At 37.1% G+C, this 19,848-nt stretch overlaps 1 protein-coding gene across 9 annotated transcripts in view; it reads right to left on the bottom strand.

The window, feature by feature from the left end:
• ATP8A1 (ATPase phospholipid transporting 8A1) overlaps positions 1–19,848 on the bottom strand; it is a 267,018-nt gene that overhangs the window by 33,713 nt on the left and 213,457 nt on the right. For all 9 annotated transcript variants that reach the window (XM_021938415.2, XM_021938417.2, XM_021938416.2 and 6 more), the window contains 6 exons: positions 13,469–13,543; positions 13,242–13,364; positions 9,939–10,017; positions 4,401–4,462; positions 2,396–2,452; positions 1,387–1,494 (listed from right to left, as the gene is read on the bottom strand). In XM_021938415.2, the coding sequence (XP_021794107.1) occupies positions 1,387–1,494; positions 2,396–2,452; positions 4,401–4,462; positions 9,939–10,017; positions 13,242–13,364; positions 13,469–13,543 (504 nt within the window). The remainder of the gene's footprint in view (positions 1–1,386; positions 1,495–2,395; positions 2,453–4,400; positions 4,463–9,938; positions 10,018–13,241; positions 13,365–13,468; positions 13,544–19,848) is intronic.

Raw genomic sequence — 19,848 nt, 5'->3', positions numbered from 1 at the left:
TTATTCATTTTGAAAATAAAATAAACATTAAGAAATGAGATAAAGAAAGGCAAAGACTTAAGTCTAATGAAAAAGATATCAAGTTAAAATCGACCTAAGGGAAAAGCAGGTCCAATAAGACAGAGCACATCAAATAAAAACAAAGAATAGAATTAAATTTTCCAAATGTCATCATCAGATACACACACAGGCACATACTTTTTTTCCTTCAGTTATACTGCTTTATTTCAGGAAAAGGACTCGGAAACCAAGGTAAAGAGGAGACCCGCTCACAGCTTTCTCCCTGTTCTGCTTAGAATACATGCTATAAAATTTCTAGTTTTCACAATATATGTTTCAAAAGAAGCCTTCACTTTTTGTCAAAGGAAGTACATACTCCTTGATACGTCTGGTTTTGCTGTAAGAGTATATAATGCCTCTCTCTAATAAATTTAACCACAAAATTTTAAAAATGTGTCTGCATTCTGCTAATTTATAAAAAGCAGGATGCTGTCAGATAAAATTTCATGAAAATGATCTATAAACCAGACTGTCAAAAGTGAAAGGTACTCAGGCAGTACTTAGAGGCAACAAATACATGAAAACCACTGGAAAGGGTTCCTGTGACTGCGGTAAAACAATGTACTGTCATGGAGCTCACATTACCTTGATTTGCAAGTTACTGTGAGGTCACAGGAAATCCCAAAATGTTTTCCACATTTTCTTTTATACATTTTATGTCAAATTTCCTGCAATTGAAATCATAAACCCTCCTACTGCTGGAATCTCTTCAGAAGGAAAGGAGATCTTTTGACACTCCCCCATGAACACCTAATAACTCAATTCCTACCCCTGTAACAAGAAACTGAAAGACAGAATTGAAAATGGACTATGATAAGGCTGAAATGTCAGATGCCCTAATTCTTTCAAAATGAAAACCAAACTGATGTCATTAGGACAACTCAAAAAGTGCATTTAATCTAGTGATAGCAGACTTTTCTCTAGAATAAGAGATAACAGAAGAAATGATAGACTGTCCCAAGACAGAAACTCACCATTTCCCCAAATCTTTAATCAAAATGTATTTGTGGGTTTATGGTGTAATTTTAAAATGGCATCTTCTATATGGATATCCTTAATAAGATTCAAGCTCCCGACAACCATATTTTATTGTCCTGGCTATGTTTATGAAAGGATAAGTCAGATTTAAGTAAAATGCTCAAGTTTAAAATATTCTCTCAAGATTAATCACTCAAAACTGTGGAGTTTAAAAACAGCTTTTAAATGGTCAAATACTATTTTAATAGAAATCAACAAGATGGAAAATTATGCTAAATGATTAAGGTTCGCTAAAAAAATGCCAGTTTTTAAGGTTTTGTTGGATCGTGAGTTATCAGCGCACATTACCTCTCCTGACATGTCAGGGGCCATTGGAATGGCAGGCCACAGAGATGAGTAGATTCCAAAAAACACCACCCAGAGTGCGATGCTCCCCCATATCGCTATGTGGCTGAACTGTAGAGCAAGGAAATCGGAGTCAAAAAAGTTTTATGTAGACCGAGTACACAAATACTAATGAAACTCTCTCAAATTTCCTTATTAACTTTATTATATCCATAAAAATATTATCTATAGGAGTTTCTACCTAATTGTGTGTGTTTTTAAATTGGATCTTTAAGTGCTAATCTCTTCTACAACAGTTGCAATGTTTGTGGTACTGGAATTTAGAACTGCTCCTCCTCTAGCTTTTTTGGTAGTTTTCTCCTCTTACTCTTACCTTTTTCATCCCTGAACACTTGGAAGCCTGCCTTACTCTTGGTCTGCGTGCTCTCACCGAAAGATGTCAGATCCTTGTGAGATTATTATGTATGCTGATGACTGCTAAATCCAAATGCCTTGTGGCATTCTTTCCCAGGGACATGAAACTTTAATTTCTTTTGTTTCCAGGGCCTCTACTGGATGGGGGTATACTGCAAAACTAATGTTATCTAAAATGGAACAAGACTGGGTATTTATCAATGTCTGAGGACAAATCTGTCATTAATATTTTCAGTCTTCAGAATCACTTTCCAATGGGTTTTCTGCAGAATACCAGTCCAGTGACACCTCTAAGAAAAGATTTGTAGTCTATAAGTTTAAAGTATCACAACTTCCTGGGATACTCATAATATATGACAATACTTTAAAGGCTCTGAGAAGTCTTGTGGTAATGCACTTGTTTAAGTTTAACTCAGTATTTCCCAACTAAAACCTCCAGTTCTCCTTTCCCGACCCCTGACACCCCACAATTGAAAACCTGTGGACTAGGACATATCAACCTGGGACATATCAAGTTAGAGCGAAGACCACCACCAAGACTGGAGATAATGCACAAGTAAATGTGACATTTCTCGGTTGTGGTTAGATATTTTCTTACCCATGTCCAATATGATGTCTCCAATCCAGCTTTCAAACACACAGTTATCACCACAAACTAAAACAGAAGAGGAAAATATTATTTTATCTCATAAACATGAAAGTTCATCAAATGACTGAAAGATTTATAAAGAACAGATATCTCTGAATCTAACTATGGGACTAGGAGACTGCTGCTTGCTTTGTACATCCAACCAGCAAAGAGACAGGTGAATTAGCTGGGCAGCCGATGGGACTGTGATAGGTCAGAGGTGCCCAGGGCAGCACTGCACTTCTGGCTTCCTTGCCTCTCCCTCACCTGCGCAGTCTGACCCTCCATCCACGAGCTCCTCTGTATGTGTTTCCTGCTTTTTGTACAATTCATGAACAGCAATAGCACATGCCTGGGTTAATTTGAGTTTTCAAGCTTACTTTACCTTTATTTTCAATCCCCTTTCATACTAAAAGTCTAACTTTCTGAATTTTAAAGACAAATTTTAATGAATAAAATAACCATACATTTAGAAATCTAAATGCTTACTCTGGAACTTTACTTAAAACCTTGCTGAGTAGGATATGAGACATTTCTCAATGATATACGCACCCATCGCTGGGGCTTATGCTAGTCATTCTGAAAAAGGAAACTGGGGTTGGATTAATTGCTCTGTGTTTTCCACAGTATAACATAATTATGAAGTGTAGTTGCCGTGGAGTCTGACTATCTGTGCCCAAGACGTTATCACTAGGCTATTGTGGTTAATGAACAAAGCAAGTTACTTCACCTCTCTGTGTCTCAACTCCTATACCTGTAAACTGGGACTGATAAAGCTTACCAATCTTACAGAAATTTTTTTTTTCTTTTTTTGAGAGTAAAACTCTAAAACATTCAGAACAGTGATTAACATGGAATATTATTTATTTATAATAATACAATCTTAAATATTCCTAGTAGTCGAGGAAACTCTAGGCACCTTTGACAGCTGTGGTGATGGAAGTGATGTTTGCTAGCACTTGATCAATAACTGCTTGAAGTGCCCAGTTCTACTTGAGGGCATATTAAGGGTTTGCACACAGCATGTGATAAGACACTTCCCAGGGGGGTTGTAAAGTCAGCTTACAGTAAGAACAGTTGAGCTTTCTCAGCAGGATAGCTAATGGCAATTTAGGTTATTTGTTAAAATAAAACTTACTAAATGCAAAAACTAATTTATGTGATCCAAAAATTTTAAAAGAAGAGATATAGGCCAGGTGTGGTGGCTCATGCCTGTAATCCTAGCACTTTGGGAGGCTGTGGTGGGTGGATCACCTGAGGTCAGGAGTTTGAGACCAGCCTGGCCAACATGGGGAAACCTTGTCTCTACTAAAAATACAAAAATTAGCTGGGCGTGATGGCACGCGCCTGTAATCCCAGCTACTCAGGAGGCTGAGGCAGGAGAATCATGTGAACCTGGGAGGCAGAGGCTGCAGTGAGCCAAGGTCGTGCCACTGCACTCCAGCCTGGACAACAAGAGCAAAACGCCCTCTCAAAAAAAAAAAAAAAAAAAAAAAAAGGGATATAGTTTGAAATAAATTTAAGAAAACTACTCTCCTGAGACCTGGATACTGTAAAGTGTCCCCAGGAGATATCCATGACGTACACTCTGATGTATTTCTATCCACTGCTCTGCTTTCGCATTCATGTTGTATGAGAAGGAGCCACCAGCCCCTGCAAATGTATTTTTGCTTGTCTTTTACTACTTCAGTGGGTTGATGTCAAGAGAAAGGAGACCCCCCAGATTGTCAAAACCTCAATCCTTCTGCTACTTAATGGTATTGATTTCCTATCATTCAGTTGTTTTATTTTATTATTTGATAAAAATGAAATAAGATCCTGTTACAAGCCCTGGGTCTTATTTAATTTTTAAAGGGAACTATAAACAACCCTTAAATCCAGAAACACACATATTACTTTTAAATTTAAAAATGAAATCAGCACAGATGAAAGGATTTGATTTTATATGCAAACGAGACCAACATCCTGCACTCACAGTGTACACAAAGTTTCCCAGCAGCAGATAATCCGAGGTTTTCCCATTTCCAAATGCAGTACCTGTACGAAAAGGAGAGAGGCCTATTAGAAAGGAAAATGAGATTCTTTCAGAATCTTTTCAAAGATAAATGTATTCAGAAAGTTTGAACGAAGGAAGGGAAATCAAGGGACACACAATGGAGCCAGAAATGAGGTTAATAAAAAACAAACAAACAAAAAACCCAAACACTCTAAGAAAGAGTGTTAACAAAGCTGCTGTAAAGATAGGCCACAAAAGCCAACATTGAAGATGGAAACCTGACTTGTTAACGAATTTTCAGAGTCCACAAGATTAAAAAAAAAAATCAAATTGTTCAAACAAAGCAGGAAAGGGCATTCTGGATTTTAATAAAGAACTCTGCTACCAATATGGATGAGAGTCATAGGGAATCTTCTTGCTATCTCTCAATAAAGTTGTTGGCATTGGGCCACAAGGGATTCAGAAAAGCAACTCACAGAGGGCCAAGGAACACTAGTGTGGTTTCAGGCATGTGGCTCTTTGAGAGTCTGGCTGAGTGTAGGGGCATATTTTAAAGTATTTTGTTATTCTAGTAATGACTAACAAACGTGGCTTTATTTCTATTTATTTATTTTTTTTAGACAGTCTTACTCTGTCACCCAGGTTAGAGTGCAGTGGTGTGATCTCAGCCCCCTGCAACCTCTGCTCCCAGGTTCAAGTAATTATTGTGCCTCAGCCTCTGGAATAGCTGGGATTATAGGTGTGCACCCCCATGCCCAGCTAATTTTTGTATTTTTAGTAGAGATGGGGTTTCATCATGTTGACCAGGCTGGTCTTGAACTCCTGGCCTCAAGTGGTTTCCTGGCTTTGGCCTCCCAAAGTGCTGGGATTACAAGAGTGAGCCTCCGTACCTGGCTGCCTTCAAATGTGGCTTTAGATGAAGGAAGTGGTGGCTGATGCACAAAAATTTCTAGTACTGATAAAATCAAGTGAAAATAAGAAAGAGCTGAATAATTAAATCATTGATACCACTGAAAAATTTAAAATCCATGATATGTGTAATACAATGATGTATGCACATAGTCAACGTTTATTCAGAGTCAAATATATAAGGGCAAAATATATTAGAATAAAGTATGGGATGAAACACAGAAAGGTACTAGCGAGCTCTGGAGACACTGAAGCGTAGTTCTATTACTATTAACAGTTGTGTCATTTTGGGTTATTTACAATCAATCCCTATGGAACTCAGTTTAGCTAAAAAGAGTGAAGCTACTTACCCTGAAGGCGTTTTGAAGTGACAATGAAGTTCTGTATGTAAAGCACCAAGCAGTATCAGGCGCAAGGCATGTTTAGCATTTGAATAATTTGGGTAAATCACTCATTCTCATACTTCCTGGTCTATGGATCCCTTTACACTAAAAAATTATTGAGGGTCTCAAAAAGTTTTTATGTGGTTTATGTCTATCAATATTTACCAAATTAGAAATTGAAACAGAAAATTTAAAATTATGTATTCATTGATCATAAAAATAAAACCTAATACATGGTAATATAAATGACAGGTTTTCTGAAAAGTAACTATTTTCCAAAGCAAACAAATAATTGAGAAAACCGGTATTGTTTGGGTTTTCACAATCTCTTATTTCTGGCTCTACAGAAAGCAGCTGGATTCTCATGTTGTTTTGGGTGAAATATAAAAGGGAAATCCAGCTGCACAGTGATATGGAGTTATAAAGGGGAAGAGTATTTTAGTAATCTTTTCCAACAATTGTGGATAGATAGTCTTTGATACTACATCAAAACTCAACAAGTAGCCTCCCTCCCTCCCTCTTTCTTTTCTTTTCTTTTTTTTGAGATGGAGTCTCACCCTGTCATCCAGGCTGGAGTACAGTGATGTGACCTCAACTCACTATAACCTCTGCCTCACAGGTTCAAGCAATTCTCCTGCCTCAGCCTCCCAAGTAGCTGGGGTTACAGGCGCACATCACCATGCCCAGCTAATTTTTGTATTTTTAGTAGAGACAGGGTTTCACCATATTGGTCAGGCTGGTCTCGAACTCCTGACCTCAAGTGATCCACCCGCCTCGGACTCCCAAAGTGCTGGGATTACAGGCGTGAGCTACTGTGCCTGGCCAACAAGTAGTTTCTCAAAGTGGGAGAGGCAGTTTCTTAAAGGATGGTTACCAGTGTGGAATTTGAAACTATATCAATCTGAAACTGTATCAATGAACTTTCTGTATTTTATTGCATTAAAATCCATCAGTCTACTTTGTACTTTACTTTTTTTTTTTTTTTTGAGACAGTCTTGCTCTGTTGTCCAGGCTGGAGTGCAGTGGCACGATCTCGGCTCACTGCAACCTCTACCTCCTGGGTTCAAGCGATTTTCCTGCCTCAGCCTCCTGAGTAGCTGGGACTACAGGCGTGCACTACCACACTTGGCTAATTTTTATATTCTTAGTAGAGATGGAGTTTCGCCATGTTGGCCAGGCTGGTCTTGAACTCCTGACCTCATGTGATCCACCCGCCTTGGGCTTCCAGAGTGCTGGGATTACAGGCGTGAGCCACTGTGCCCAGCCTACTTTGCACTTTGAATGGATCTTTTACCCATGCATGATTCTGCAGCCCTCTGGTTCAATCCAGAAGGCACCATTCCTTGAGACAATCACTGCACTTTGGTATGCAGAAGTGCTTTATATGTATGTTAATACTTCCCATTTTGTCAAATACAGAATATTATTAAGATGGTTCAAGTTTTAAAAAAAGCATTAGTTTTATGGTGTCTTCATGCGCATTCTTTTTTTTTTTTTTTTTTTTTTTGAGACGGAGTCTCGCTCTGTCACCCAGGCTGGAGTGCAGTGGCCGAATCTCAGCTCACTGCAAGCTCCACCTCCCGGGTTTACGCCATTCTCCTGCCTCAGCCTCCCGAGTAGCTTCTTAAATGAAACCTATGCATGACCGTGAAGAACAGCACAGTGGTACCACTGTTTGTGGGTAACAAAAGGTCTTGGATATTCCCAGGGTCTACAGACTACTCTTTCGGAACTGCTGAGGCAAAGGAATAAATGAATATGTAGCTATATATTACATAGCATGTGTGAAGTTCTTCAGTATCCCCATCCTTTCAGAAACCAAAAAACAAAAGAATCCTCCCTCCCTAAAAACACTCCTTATTTAAAAATGAAAACAAGACAAAACAACAACTACAAACCCCTCAACATAAAAACCATAAAGTAGTTTATACTAAACGTTGATTCACCCCTTAAAAAGAGAAAGCAAGTGTTCCCTGGACTTGGCTAGTTTTGGTCTCTATAAGCAGCACTCCTGTGAACTGCCTTGACTGAAGCTGGATAGCTGTGTGGCTTTCCAGAGAAACGTAATGATGGATCTAGGAACTGCTTCTCTCGAAGATGAAGTCACTTGGGAATTCCTTTCAAATCCTGTCATTGCTAAGGTCTTTCGGATGCTATCTGGTTTAAGTGATTTTTGATATTCAATTTCTTTTTTTCTAATTTAGAAGGTTGCAATAGCAGTTTCATAGATGGGAATGCCTTGTCTTTCAAACCTATATTGATTTTGCGTTTTGAAAATAAATTTTACTTGGAGAGCTTGTCTGAGGTCAGGATGTCTGACCTCCATATCCTGTTGCTCCAAAAGGCGGAAACAATCTGAAGGTCCATCAACTGATGAATAGATTAAAAAATGTGGTATATCTATACCATGGAATATTATTCAGCCATAAAAAGGAAGTACTGATTCCAGTTGCAACATGGATGAACCATGGTCCCATAATGATTCCATTTATATAAAATGTCTAGAATAGGTAAATCCACAGAGACAAAATAAACATATATATAAGTAGTTGCCAGGGTCTGGTAGGGAAGGTGTGGAGAAACAGGGAGTGATTGCCAATGGATATGGGGTTTCTCTACTGGATGATATGAATGTCTGGCATTAGATAGTGGTGATATCTGCATACTTCTGTGAATATACTAAAAAACCACTGAATTGTACACTTTAAAGGAGATAACTTTTATGGTATGTGAATTATATAAGCCAAACAAACAAGCAAGCAAACTAACTCACTGTAATTTTCCTGGCCTCCTGGGTCAATATTCTACACTTTAATTAAATATTCTTACCATGCTCATTCCATGGCCTAGATATTGAAAAGTATTTACTGTTGTAATTTACTGAGCAATCAATAAAGGATATTAAAATCTTAGCTAGAATATGAAACCACTGGCTTCTTTGCAATACTCACCTTGCTTATGCCACATGCTCTTGGTAATTCATTCACAATTTGCTGAGTGCCTACTACAAGCTACGCACTGTTCTAAGCACTGTGAATGCAACGAAACTACTAATTACCTGCCCTTCTGAAATTTCAATTCTAAAAGAGGAGAAAGACCATATAAAAGAAACAAACATATCAAAACTTGATTGACAAGTACCATGAAGACATACAGACTGACAAGGGAATAGAGCCTAGGAGCAGTGGGGGCAGGCGGTGGTTGCTCTTTTGGACAGCATGATGTGGGAAGGCCTCTTGAGCACAGACCTGAGGTGTGGGTGGGGAGACAGTCAATTTGAGTATCTGTTAAGAATGGGGAACAATTTGGAGGTGGAGGATTTTGTTCTAAGTATGCTAAATCTTTATGGACTTCTGAGGAGGGAGGCACCTGGCCGGATTCATGTTTTGCAGGGATCACTCTGGCTACCTATGGAGAGATCAACAGTGGGCAGCAGCAGGCAGCACTCTCTTCTCTTGGCAACCATTAACTGTTAGACAGTAGGTATGGCCTGTACTTATAAAGGGCTGACAATTCCTTGGGTGTACTGTGTGTTGTGTTTTTGATTCCCGTAGTATTGAAGCAGGCACACTGAATGGTTGGTGTCTTCCCCAGGATCTCAAGGCAAAGTCGGCTCCAAGACAGAGCAGCACCAGCTTAAGAATCACAGGGATCTCTTTTCTAAAGTAGCTATTTAATCACTTTTATGTGTATAGGAAATACACCATGATCCTCTCTCTCCAAACTGAGAGAATAAAATCACTCCCCTCAAAATGAGCAGAGGAAAAGCTAATACTCCAAGATGAACATAAAAACACATTAAAAAACCTCATCCAAAACACTGGCTCAAGTATACTTGAAAATACCAGCACGTCTGATTAGTTTCAGTATAAAGAGCTTGATACAAGCCTCATAGGTATAATAAATAGGCTACATAAAATATTAGCACTTATTGTCTTCAAACTATACATCAACAGAGGGGAAAAAAAGTCCTAAAATTTAACTCTCTGCAACTTTGGAAAACATGAGAAGTAAAGAAGAAAGGCTTTGCATATATTAAATCACTTTGCTCCCAAAGGAATAATAAAAATCTTCAAAGTGTGTACAAGTTTTGGATGCATGCATTTTAGGTTAAGAGAAATATCATACAATGAAACTGCTATACTTTTTAACATACACTGACAATGAGTTATTTTTCTAAAAAAGTAAAAAGTCATCTCTTTGCATTCATATCCCTTCTACTTACCATACTGAAGGGCTTTTAGTGGAAACCAAAACAGAATAACTGAGTGGAAGAGGCCATTTAAACAATGAACCCAGAAAACCTGAGGGAAAACAAAAATCCATGAGAACCATTTGCGATAAACTAGCTCTGTGAACTCTGACCTTTCTTTTTATCTATGAGCTAGATTCACAAAATGTGTTTCTGTCGGGCCACCACTGTGAATTAATAGAACTGACAGACACTTTCTGCCTCTTAGACTTTCATGGGTCATTTATTTATTTTTATGTTTCTCAAAATTCAGCTTCACTTGAATTTTTTTCTGCTTCTCAAAAAACAAATTTAAATTTCTGCCTAAAAAAGAAAATAAAATTTAAAATAAAAAAATGCAGATTCTGAAATTCCTTAAGTGCGACTATTTTCATAATTCCAGAAGAATAGACTTTTAAAAGATTATAATTTGGGGAAATCCCTTTCTTTTCCCCATGTCCAACTATAAACTTTCCAATGCTAAAGATGTAATGCTTTCTCTTATCAAGAGATATAAAGATACTCTATACTATACTCTGCAGGGTATCAAGATATATACTTGTTATAGCCAGTATAACATTTAAATTATATAATCATACAAATAAAGCACTGTGACTATGACTTTGCTAAAGGCTTTCACAATTTAACACCTGTTAATACCAAGTTTTGTATAATTATAACATCATATAATAGTTACCACTTTTTATATCTATTGTATTTTAAGAACAAGAGAGCAAGCATCACTGGTACTTTCTTTGTAACATGGATGTGAAAGATTAAGTTATAGAAAAACTGTTTAGAATTCTTATGGCCCCTCTGAACAGTTGTAGTTTTGTCATTTAAAAGTGCTTCTTGCAAACAAAACTTATGCTAAATAAAATTGGCATGTATTAATAGTTTTAAGCTGTTCAAACAACAGAAATTAAGTTGCCTGCCTCCCAAAATTTTCCACTGTGAGCTCAATCTCTTTTGTTAGTTCTCCCAGCCACACTGGATTGTATGATCCAATTTACGCTCCAATACATTACACATTTGAACTTGTGTTACTCATTAACCTTTGTCTCTTCTCCTCACTATGTCATTACCGCAAGTTTTTATTTGACAGAAAGCACAGGTGGGTGCAAGAAAAATTAGTTCTACTTTTCCATTTTCCTGACTGATACTTATTGTCACATGCTAATCCTTTAACCCCTGTCACGACCTCAGAACCTCCGACCCTTTTTACCATAACAAACGTAAGCATCATCATTCAGGGCAACAATGCTCCCGCACTTGGAACCCCCAGCAACTGCTGTGTATACAACTATGCATTTTGTAGCCATTTGTCCCTGAATTTTCAAACACTTATATTAGATTGAATCAAAGACTTTTCACTGAAATCACTAGAAAAATCCATAAACCCTGTAAAACAGTTGGCAACTCATGTATATAAACTATACTCAAATGGGTATAGAAATTGTATAACCGTTTTGAGTTGATCTGATGACTTGTCTGAATGCTTGGGCTCTATAGATAATGAAAAACTTTTTTCAACAATAAAAGATACAAGGAATGATGCCCGCACATTAAAACAATATACTACCCGCTAAACGCTTTTCCTGGCCACCAAAATGTGTCCAAGTTGCCATGTACAGAAGAATGTGCCTTTGCAGGAATGATTTTGGGTAGTTCTATGAGGATCAATTTATGTTTTAAGGAAGAATGGCACGGCCAAGTTTGTGGTTGGAGGCTAACTTCAGAGACAGTACTATGGAGCCCACGCTTTGGTAGACTAGGCCTGTGGCTGAGGTTGGTTGGTGAGAATTATTGTTAATATACTAGTAGGCCTGGAACTTCCCCAGCTCTCAGATCACTTTTTCAGGGGAACCAGAGGCCATAGTCTGATTGTGGCTTGCCATCATTTGCAAATGCCCACCACAGGTAATGAAAAACATTACAGCAATGTGATGAAATTTAATACAAACTGGGCATCACAAATAAATTTAAAAATCCAAAAGTTAAACATTTAAAAATGAAAGCAGAGATACTGCATATTATAAATAGTATTAGTTTTAAGAGAGCCCACTAAAAATACTTTTTGGAACCAATGGCATAAGTTAAATAATCCTTCAGTCTGTCTGTTCTGAGCTAGCCAAATTCATTTATTCAAAACAGTGCCATCAAGTTGTATGCATGTGTACAGTTGGATACATAGGCACAGTGTGTTCATGAAGATCACATCTCAGAAGAAGAATAACGTCTTGTCCATAAACCTAGCACTATCATTTATGCTGTGAGGTTAAAGGCACCAAAACACCTGTTTCACTTATTCTCCTGGCATATAGAAAATGCCATTGAAAAGCTTTATGAATTCCTAAATATTTAAAATATCCTACATTAACTGTACTAAATTTAAGACATTGAGTTAAGATTGTATCTAATTATCAGTAACATGCTAATAAACATGCACGATATTAAACAGAAACAATTCTGTGAAGGTGTATTTTATTTGTTGCTTTCATAACACCAGTAAAATATACAAATGTTAGTTTCAAAATGACACCTACTTTGATTGTTGTAATATTAAATGTTTTCCTCCTCATTCACATTAAACAAGAAATTGTTACCAATGGAAACACTTTAGAATATATAATTGCAGGAAAGTAAACCATACAGAAAATGATTTTTTGTGTGTGTGTGTGTCTAGGATAAATGCTATTGGATCACACCCAGAATGTGATTTTAGATCAACTGTTGGATATTTTATCTTGTATTTTTAATTCTATGGCTTGGAAATACTGAGTACTATTTCCCAGAGACTGTAATTTTAATGCCTGACACAATCGATCTAAAATTCTAATGAGGACAAAGATATTTCACAAAATGGAAAATTAGTTAAGGAACAATAAAATACTTCTCACTCCTTTACACACATAAAGCCAGTCCTTACCAGTCCTAGATGACTAGCCCCTGTGAGGAGTGAGCATGTCACCACAGCACTGCAAAAACAGAAGGCCAGAGAACCAAAAGGACAATGATTTTTATACATCAGGCCAGCTTTACTGCTGCCTTGCAAACCCAAGTGAATTTGATTACATTTTAATTGTAAAACGCACAAAAAACCCCAAACTCAACTAACCAACAAAAAACCTTCTCTGCCTGTATCAGAACCTTAAGAAATATGACTTGCCATAGTCAGTACCCTGGAGTTGCCTCAGGCTAGTATATCCTTGGCCTTGGAAAACCACATACCCCATGTAATGAGGGCAGTAAAAACAGACCCACCAAACATGTCCCAGCCAGGGCACCGCGTCCTACCTTGGTGTTGAAGTCCAGGGCATTCTGAGATGTTTTGTATAATTCAGGGTACTTCAACATATTCTCTTTTCTGCACGATCTCTCAAATATTCCAAGAGTTAAAGGAGGCATTGCTGTAAACATCTAAAGCACACACACTGGTCATTATGTCAAGCAGCCAAATGCAGGGTGAACCTTTATCTCCAAGTATTCAATGAAACAGGAATTATCAAATGTCCTAAACTTACCACGTTATAAAGACCTATACACCATCTTTCAAAGAGGATCTGTCCAGAAAAGCCATTAACAAAGGCAAACCAGATCTAGGAAAAAAACCCAAAACCCCCAAAATTAGAATACAAAAACATAAATGCATTGCTTAGAATCTGTTGTATACTCAACTGCTGCATAATAGGAGCATTAACATATTATACTCATGATTCTTTTGAAAATGACATTTCTTTGGTTTACTTTCTGATTCAAAGAGATGCTTTCATAGGGTATTTGTTATTTATGTCAGAATTGGTCCTGCTTGCTGAATCAAAAAAGAAATATATGAACAGGAAATCACGATTTAAAAATGACAAACAATCTTGTTTTTCTTAATGGTACTTTTAGAGAATATATGTATATCTCATTAAATTTTTACAGCTTCAATTCCCTTAAAAATATCAGGATGCAGTTATTTAAAGATTGTTTTTTAAAATTATAAAAGTAACACTTGTTTATTTAGGAAATAGTTTCCTGCAATAATACAATCACTATTTTCATCTGCACTGGTTGTATAGTTCACTTAAATTCACAAATTTACCTTACTGGAAACCTGAATACAGAGAGTGTCATACTCTGCTCCTCCCCCTTAATATTATGTAATACGCATTTCCTTAAGTTGTCAAATATCCTTTAAAATGATGTTAATGGATGTATAACCTCTACAATGCGGATATAACTATTTTGGACCTTTAGCTGGCTTCCAGTTGTTTGCTATTATAAATAACTCTAAACTGAAACCATACATATCTCTTTTCCCTTGGGGTGAATTCTCAAGGTGGAATAGGTCAAAGTACATGAGTTTTCTTAATAGTTCTTGATAATCACTGGCACTGGAATGTTAAATTTGAGTTTATATATTAAAATATTTTACTTAAATTTTATTCACTGATAAAACCCTATCTTGACTAGAGCATGATGTTCTTACATATTTTACAATTCTCTTTAAAAGAGAAATCTTAATTTTGGAAACGAAATTAAGGGACAATATGGACAAAAGTTTCTCCAGCATGTTTAAAACATAAGAAAAATTAAAGTGACTATTAGTAAACAATAGTACCTACATTATTGTTTTTAAAAAGCAGACCTGAAGTATAACTAAAAATCAAATGCATTTTGGGAGAGTACAAAGCCTGGCCCAGCAATGAGATTACATAAGCACAAATACAAAAACAAAACCTAACAACAACGACAACGACAAAACTGTTAGAAGAGAGCAGTCTTGACATGCGGCTCAAGTGAATTTTTGAATCAGAGTTGCAGGGAATTTGCTACACTTCACGTTTCATTTAACCTCATTATGGAAGCATGAATTGCTACAAATTCACCATTTATCAATATGTACCCAGGCTGGCCTCCCTATGAACAGGTTCTGTACCCACACTGATCTTCCTTTTTATAGTGGAAAGGAATGATTGAGCCTGTATAAAAACTAATGTCTGCTTTATGAGATGGAAAAGAAAACAAAGTAGCAACAGCACATTAAAAATAAGTCCAAATTGTGTTAGAGCTGTAACACATATTAACTACAACAATAAAACAAAAGCAGAGAAATTAGAGTCAAATCTGAAATTCTTACTTGCTTTGCTACATGTATTTATGGAAAATTTTTGATAATTTGCCCTAAACAAACAGCCAGATCGTTTGATGCATGCCAACTTTAAAATAACTGAGCATCTTCACATGAAGTGAAGTTTCTTCTTTCCTGGCGAGTATACACAAATTGACAAAACAGACATTAATGCTCTCTATTGTGTTTTCACATTTGGCCTGAGATGTGGATTATGTAAATACCTATTTGGGATACTCAGAGTGATGGGGCTATTTTCCACGAAGGCAATTGTGATCTACTGTAGTAATTCATTCTAAAAAGCTCTTTCAGATTTCTTAAGGTATGATGGAAATATAAGGAATTTCAAAACAAACTTTCAATTATGGCCTCTCTAATCTATGAAGACACAGTCTAACCTTTGTTGGTCTGAAGAAAGCCGAAGCGCTCTGCCTACCAAATTCGTCTAACGGACATGATTTGGCTCAAAGGTTGTAGTTCTAAATGCATTTGCAATCATCAATACTGTACAATGAGAAGTTTATGTTAGTAAGTTTGTGTGTGGGCAAACATTAGTAAATATGAATGGTCCCCTAGCTTCTTTGTACCTAATATTTGGTGCTGATTCAAAGGCTACTATGAGCTTGAAATTTAAGATCCTCCCTCAAATCAATATTTACAAGTTTCAAATTTGAAATAACTTGCAAGTAAACATGTTTGTTTCCAAAGCATATTTTAAAATGCATGAACTGCTTTATGCTTTATGGCAGTTTTTAAGTGGAAAGCTATCAACATATTTTTATCATTTTATTTTTCCTACTGAGAGGTAGGTGAACATGTTCTTAGAAATGTACTTCCTGAATTTTTAAGAGTTAATATTTTAATTTATTTTTAAAGAAGAACAAATGACTAGGTAAGAACAGAAACTTTAAATAGGGTACCTTACATTTTCACACCAATATTTTGACATTCAAGTTTACATATCTTAAAGGAGAAAGAGAAGGTCTTTAACAGTGAAGTAGTCTACCGGCAGGCTGATTTCAAGTTAGGCTGAGATTGTAGTTAATATTGGGAACATATCCCATGCAAAATAAAACAACACCTACATTATCCTAAATACATAAAAGTACCTCCTCTGATTCAACCAGAGCCATGGATTCAGAAAGAAAACACCAATCCCTCTGGGGAGGTGTTTAGGTTATTTAAATTCACAGGGAATTCAACTCCCAGCACCACTTGCTGGGACAGTATCACCTTATTGACTTTTATCAAAGCTTCTGGAAATTAGAAACACAACTTGGTTTTGAGATCTTCCCAGAAAACTTGGATGTGGCCAATCATTTGAAAGAAAAGGTCTTATTTTACGAGGAAGGAGTCAGACATATCAGAGAAATAAAAAAATCTCTCTTTAAAAAGAGCCAATAATTTAAACGAACACCTAGAGCTGCCCCTGGGCAGCTCCTGTAAGAAAGAGCTTTATACAACCATCTGACAAATCTGTATTCGTCTGGCTGTAATTTACAGCCATGGAATATCTAGATAGTGACATTCCTAAGCAATATAGCAACGAGAAAAGCAGTGTTTGCAGTTTTAAATCCATAAAACGCATAGTGTTCAAGACTATTCCTTTATTAGCAAAGAAATTTTAGACCTGCTTCTCCTGGCATTATTTTCTAAATTCCACCTCCCAGTAGAGGCGTGGCAGCTAAAGCTTCACATTCATTTTCCTGATGGAGCATTTCTGCATATTAAACAGCAGCTTACAAATAGTCAATGAGTCCTCTGCTCCCACGCCTGATCAGCACAAAAAACTGAAAGGAGAGATTCGAGACTGGCAGTTGTCCTCACTAGAGACATTCAATGATGTGTTTTCTGTCTATTCATTCACAGTATTGACATGAGCCATTAACATCTGCAGAACTTGTTTTAGCTGGCAAAAGTTGGGTATCTGGGAATTGATTTAAAAGGTCATTTCCAAGACAGTTGAATTATATTCAAAACACATTTCCACAAACTGTTGAGAAACATAAAAATGAGATTTCAAGTAAAGTTTAGAACTCACTTCCTTTTCAATGTGTAAAGAATTTGATCAGTGTCAAATACCTCGTGAAGAGGTTTTAAAATCAAAGGCAAGTGAAGTTTAGGGTTAATCAACCACAAACCACATAATGCTGGGCGTGAAACATGGCATGAAGATTGTTTTCATTTGAGTTTAATGTTTTTATTTTCTCATTAGTACATAAATTTTGTCTACTTCATTGTTGTCAATTTAGATTTAAAAAGCGACAAGTTGAGCATTCTTATTTTATAAAATTATCTTTTTATAAGCAGATTTATTGCTGGCAGTGGCTTTAAATTCCCGGTATCTTGATAAATCTATGTAAATAAACTGTATAAATTGATATTTGTTTGAATGTCAGTGTTCTGGAATGAGAAGAACATACAAATAGAAAAGCTAGATATATAGAAGGGATTGAGAATAGAAAAATAATTAACTTTAGAAAAGAACTACATATTTATATAAACAACAAAGAATATTTTTTTGGATCTCATAAGCTATTTTAGAAGTGTATTTTGCTTCAAAATACAGACTATTCCAGACCAAATCTAGCAGTAATGAATGAGTAAGTTCATTTAAGTACCTTGTTTATATTTCCACGTATTAGGTTATTTTATCTAACAGGTTGTAACCTTTTTAGTGACCATTATACAAAACTGCCTGTACACTTCAAAACTAAGTTTCAATTTTACTAGCCTGACTCATAAGAACTATGCTCAGTCAACATTTAACAAGGAGATAAGCATTCTGACAGAGGCACAAAGAACAGGTGAAGCAAATACATACCAGCCCCCAATGAAAGTGTCAACATACTGACTTTGTTTATACTGTTACTTCTCAGAGTAAAGGACAGAATATGATTTCCATATAGGAGGTGGCTGGATCTTTTTTTTTTTTGAGACAGAGTCTTGCTTTGTTGCCCAGGCTGGAGTGCGGTATTGTGGTCTTGGCTCACTGCAACCTCTGCCTCCCAGTTTCAAACGAGTCTCCTGCCTCAGCCTCCTAAGTACCTGGGATTATAGGCGACTGCCATCACATCTGGCTGATTTTTTGTATTTTTAGTAGGGATGGGGTTTCACCATGTTGGCCAGGCTGGTCTTGAACTCTTGACCTTGTGATCCACCCACCCCGGCCTCCCAAAGTGTTGGGATTACAGGCGTGAGCCACCGCACCTGGCCTGGCTGTATCTTTTTTGACAGATGTGTAGAAACAGTTAACAGATAAAATGGTAAAGTGGCAGGAATAAACATCTATTTGTAAGGGAACCCTCGGCAGATTTATGAGGGTGTGGTGGGTCCTTGACAGGAGTGGGAGATGGAGGTTTCTTAACAATGGGAAGGCCATTGTCATGATCTGCAGAGCTCCAACAGGAACATGAAACTGATAACACCTATAATTATTATAAATATAGCTTCTGACAATAAAAAGGCCACTTTTTTAAAAAAGGCAAATAACATATTAATTATGCCTTGATTAACCATTCAGTTCACTTACTTATCTACCATTGCTGTGCTGCCCAGCATGGTAGCCACTAGCCACACGTGCTCTTGAACACTTAGATGTGATTAGTCTAAATCGAGATGTGGTATAAGTGTAAAATATACTCCAGATTTTGAAAACTGAGGATGAAGGATGTAAAATATCTCATTGATATTTTTTTTACAGTGATTACAGGTGACAATGATAATCTTTTGAATACATTGAGCTAGATAAAATATTCTGACATTAATTTTTATTTTTCTTTTTGCTAATGTGGCTTGCATTGTATTTCTGTTGGCAAGTGATACAGTTTGGCTGTGTCCCCGGCCAAATCTCATCTTGAATTCCCATGTGTTGTGGGAGGGACCAGAGGGAGGTAATTGAATCATGGGGGCAAGTTTTTCCAATGCTGTTCTTGTGATAGTGAATAAGTCTCACAAGATCTGATGGTTTTAAAAAGGGGAGTTCCCCTGCACAAGTTCTCTTGCTTTGCCTGCTGCCACCCACGTAAGATGTGACTTGCTCCTCCTTGCCTTCCGTCATGATTGTGAGGCTTTCCCAGCTATGTGGAAATGTAAGTCCATTAAACCTCTTTCTTTTGTAAATTGCCCAGTCTTGGGTATGTCTTCATCAGCAGCGTGAGAACAGACTAATACAATAAATTGGTACCAGTAGAGTGGGGTGCTGCTGAAAAGATACCCAAAAACGTGGAGGTGAGTTTGGAACTGGGTAACAGGCAAAGGTTGGAACAGTTTGGAGGGCTCAGAAAAAGACAAGAAAATGTGCCAAAGTTTGGAACTCCCTAGAGACTTGTTGAATGGCTTTGACCAAAATGCTGATAATGCTATGGACAATAAAATCCAGGCTGAGGTGGTTTCAGATGGAGATGAGAAACTTGTTGGGAACTGGAGCAAAGGCAACTCTTGTTATGTTTTAGCAAAGAGACTGGCAGCATTTTGCCCCTTCCCTAGAGATCTGTGGAACTTTGAACTTGAGAGAGATGATTTAGAGTATCTGGTGGAAGAAGTTTCTAAGCAGCAAAGCATTCAAGAGGTGACTTGGGTGCTGTTAAAGGCATTCAGTTTTGTAAGGGAAGCAGAGCATAAAAGTTAAAAAAAATTTGCAGCCTGACAATGCAATGGAAAAGAAAAATCTCATTTTCTGAGGAGAAATGGAAGCTGGCTGCAGAAATTTGCATAAGTAACGAGGAGCCAAATGTTACTCCTCAAGACAATGGGGAAAATGTCTCCAGGGTTTTCATGGCAAAGTTT

Source organism: Papio anubis, chromosome 3 (genome assembly GCF_008728515.1).
Source record: "Papio anubis isolate 15944 chromosome 3, Panubis1.0, whole genome shotgun sequence".
NCBI lineage: Eukaryota > Metazoa > Chordata > Mammalia > Primates > Cercopithecidae > Papio > Papio anubis.
Note: the sequence above shows the minus strand (reverse complement) of the source record. Positions and strands in the feature narration are given on the sequence as shown.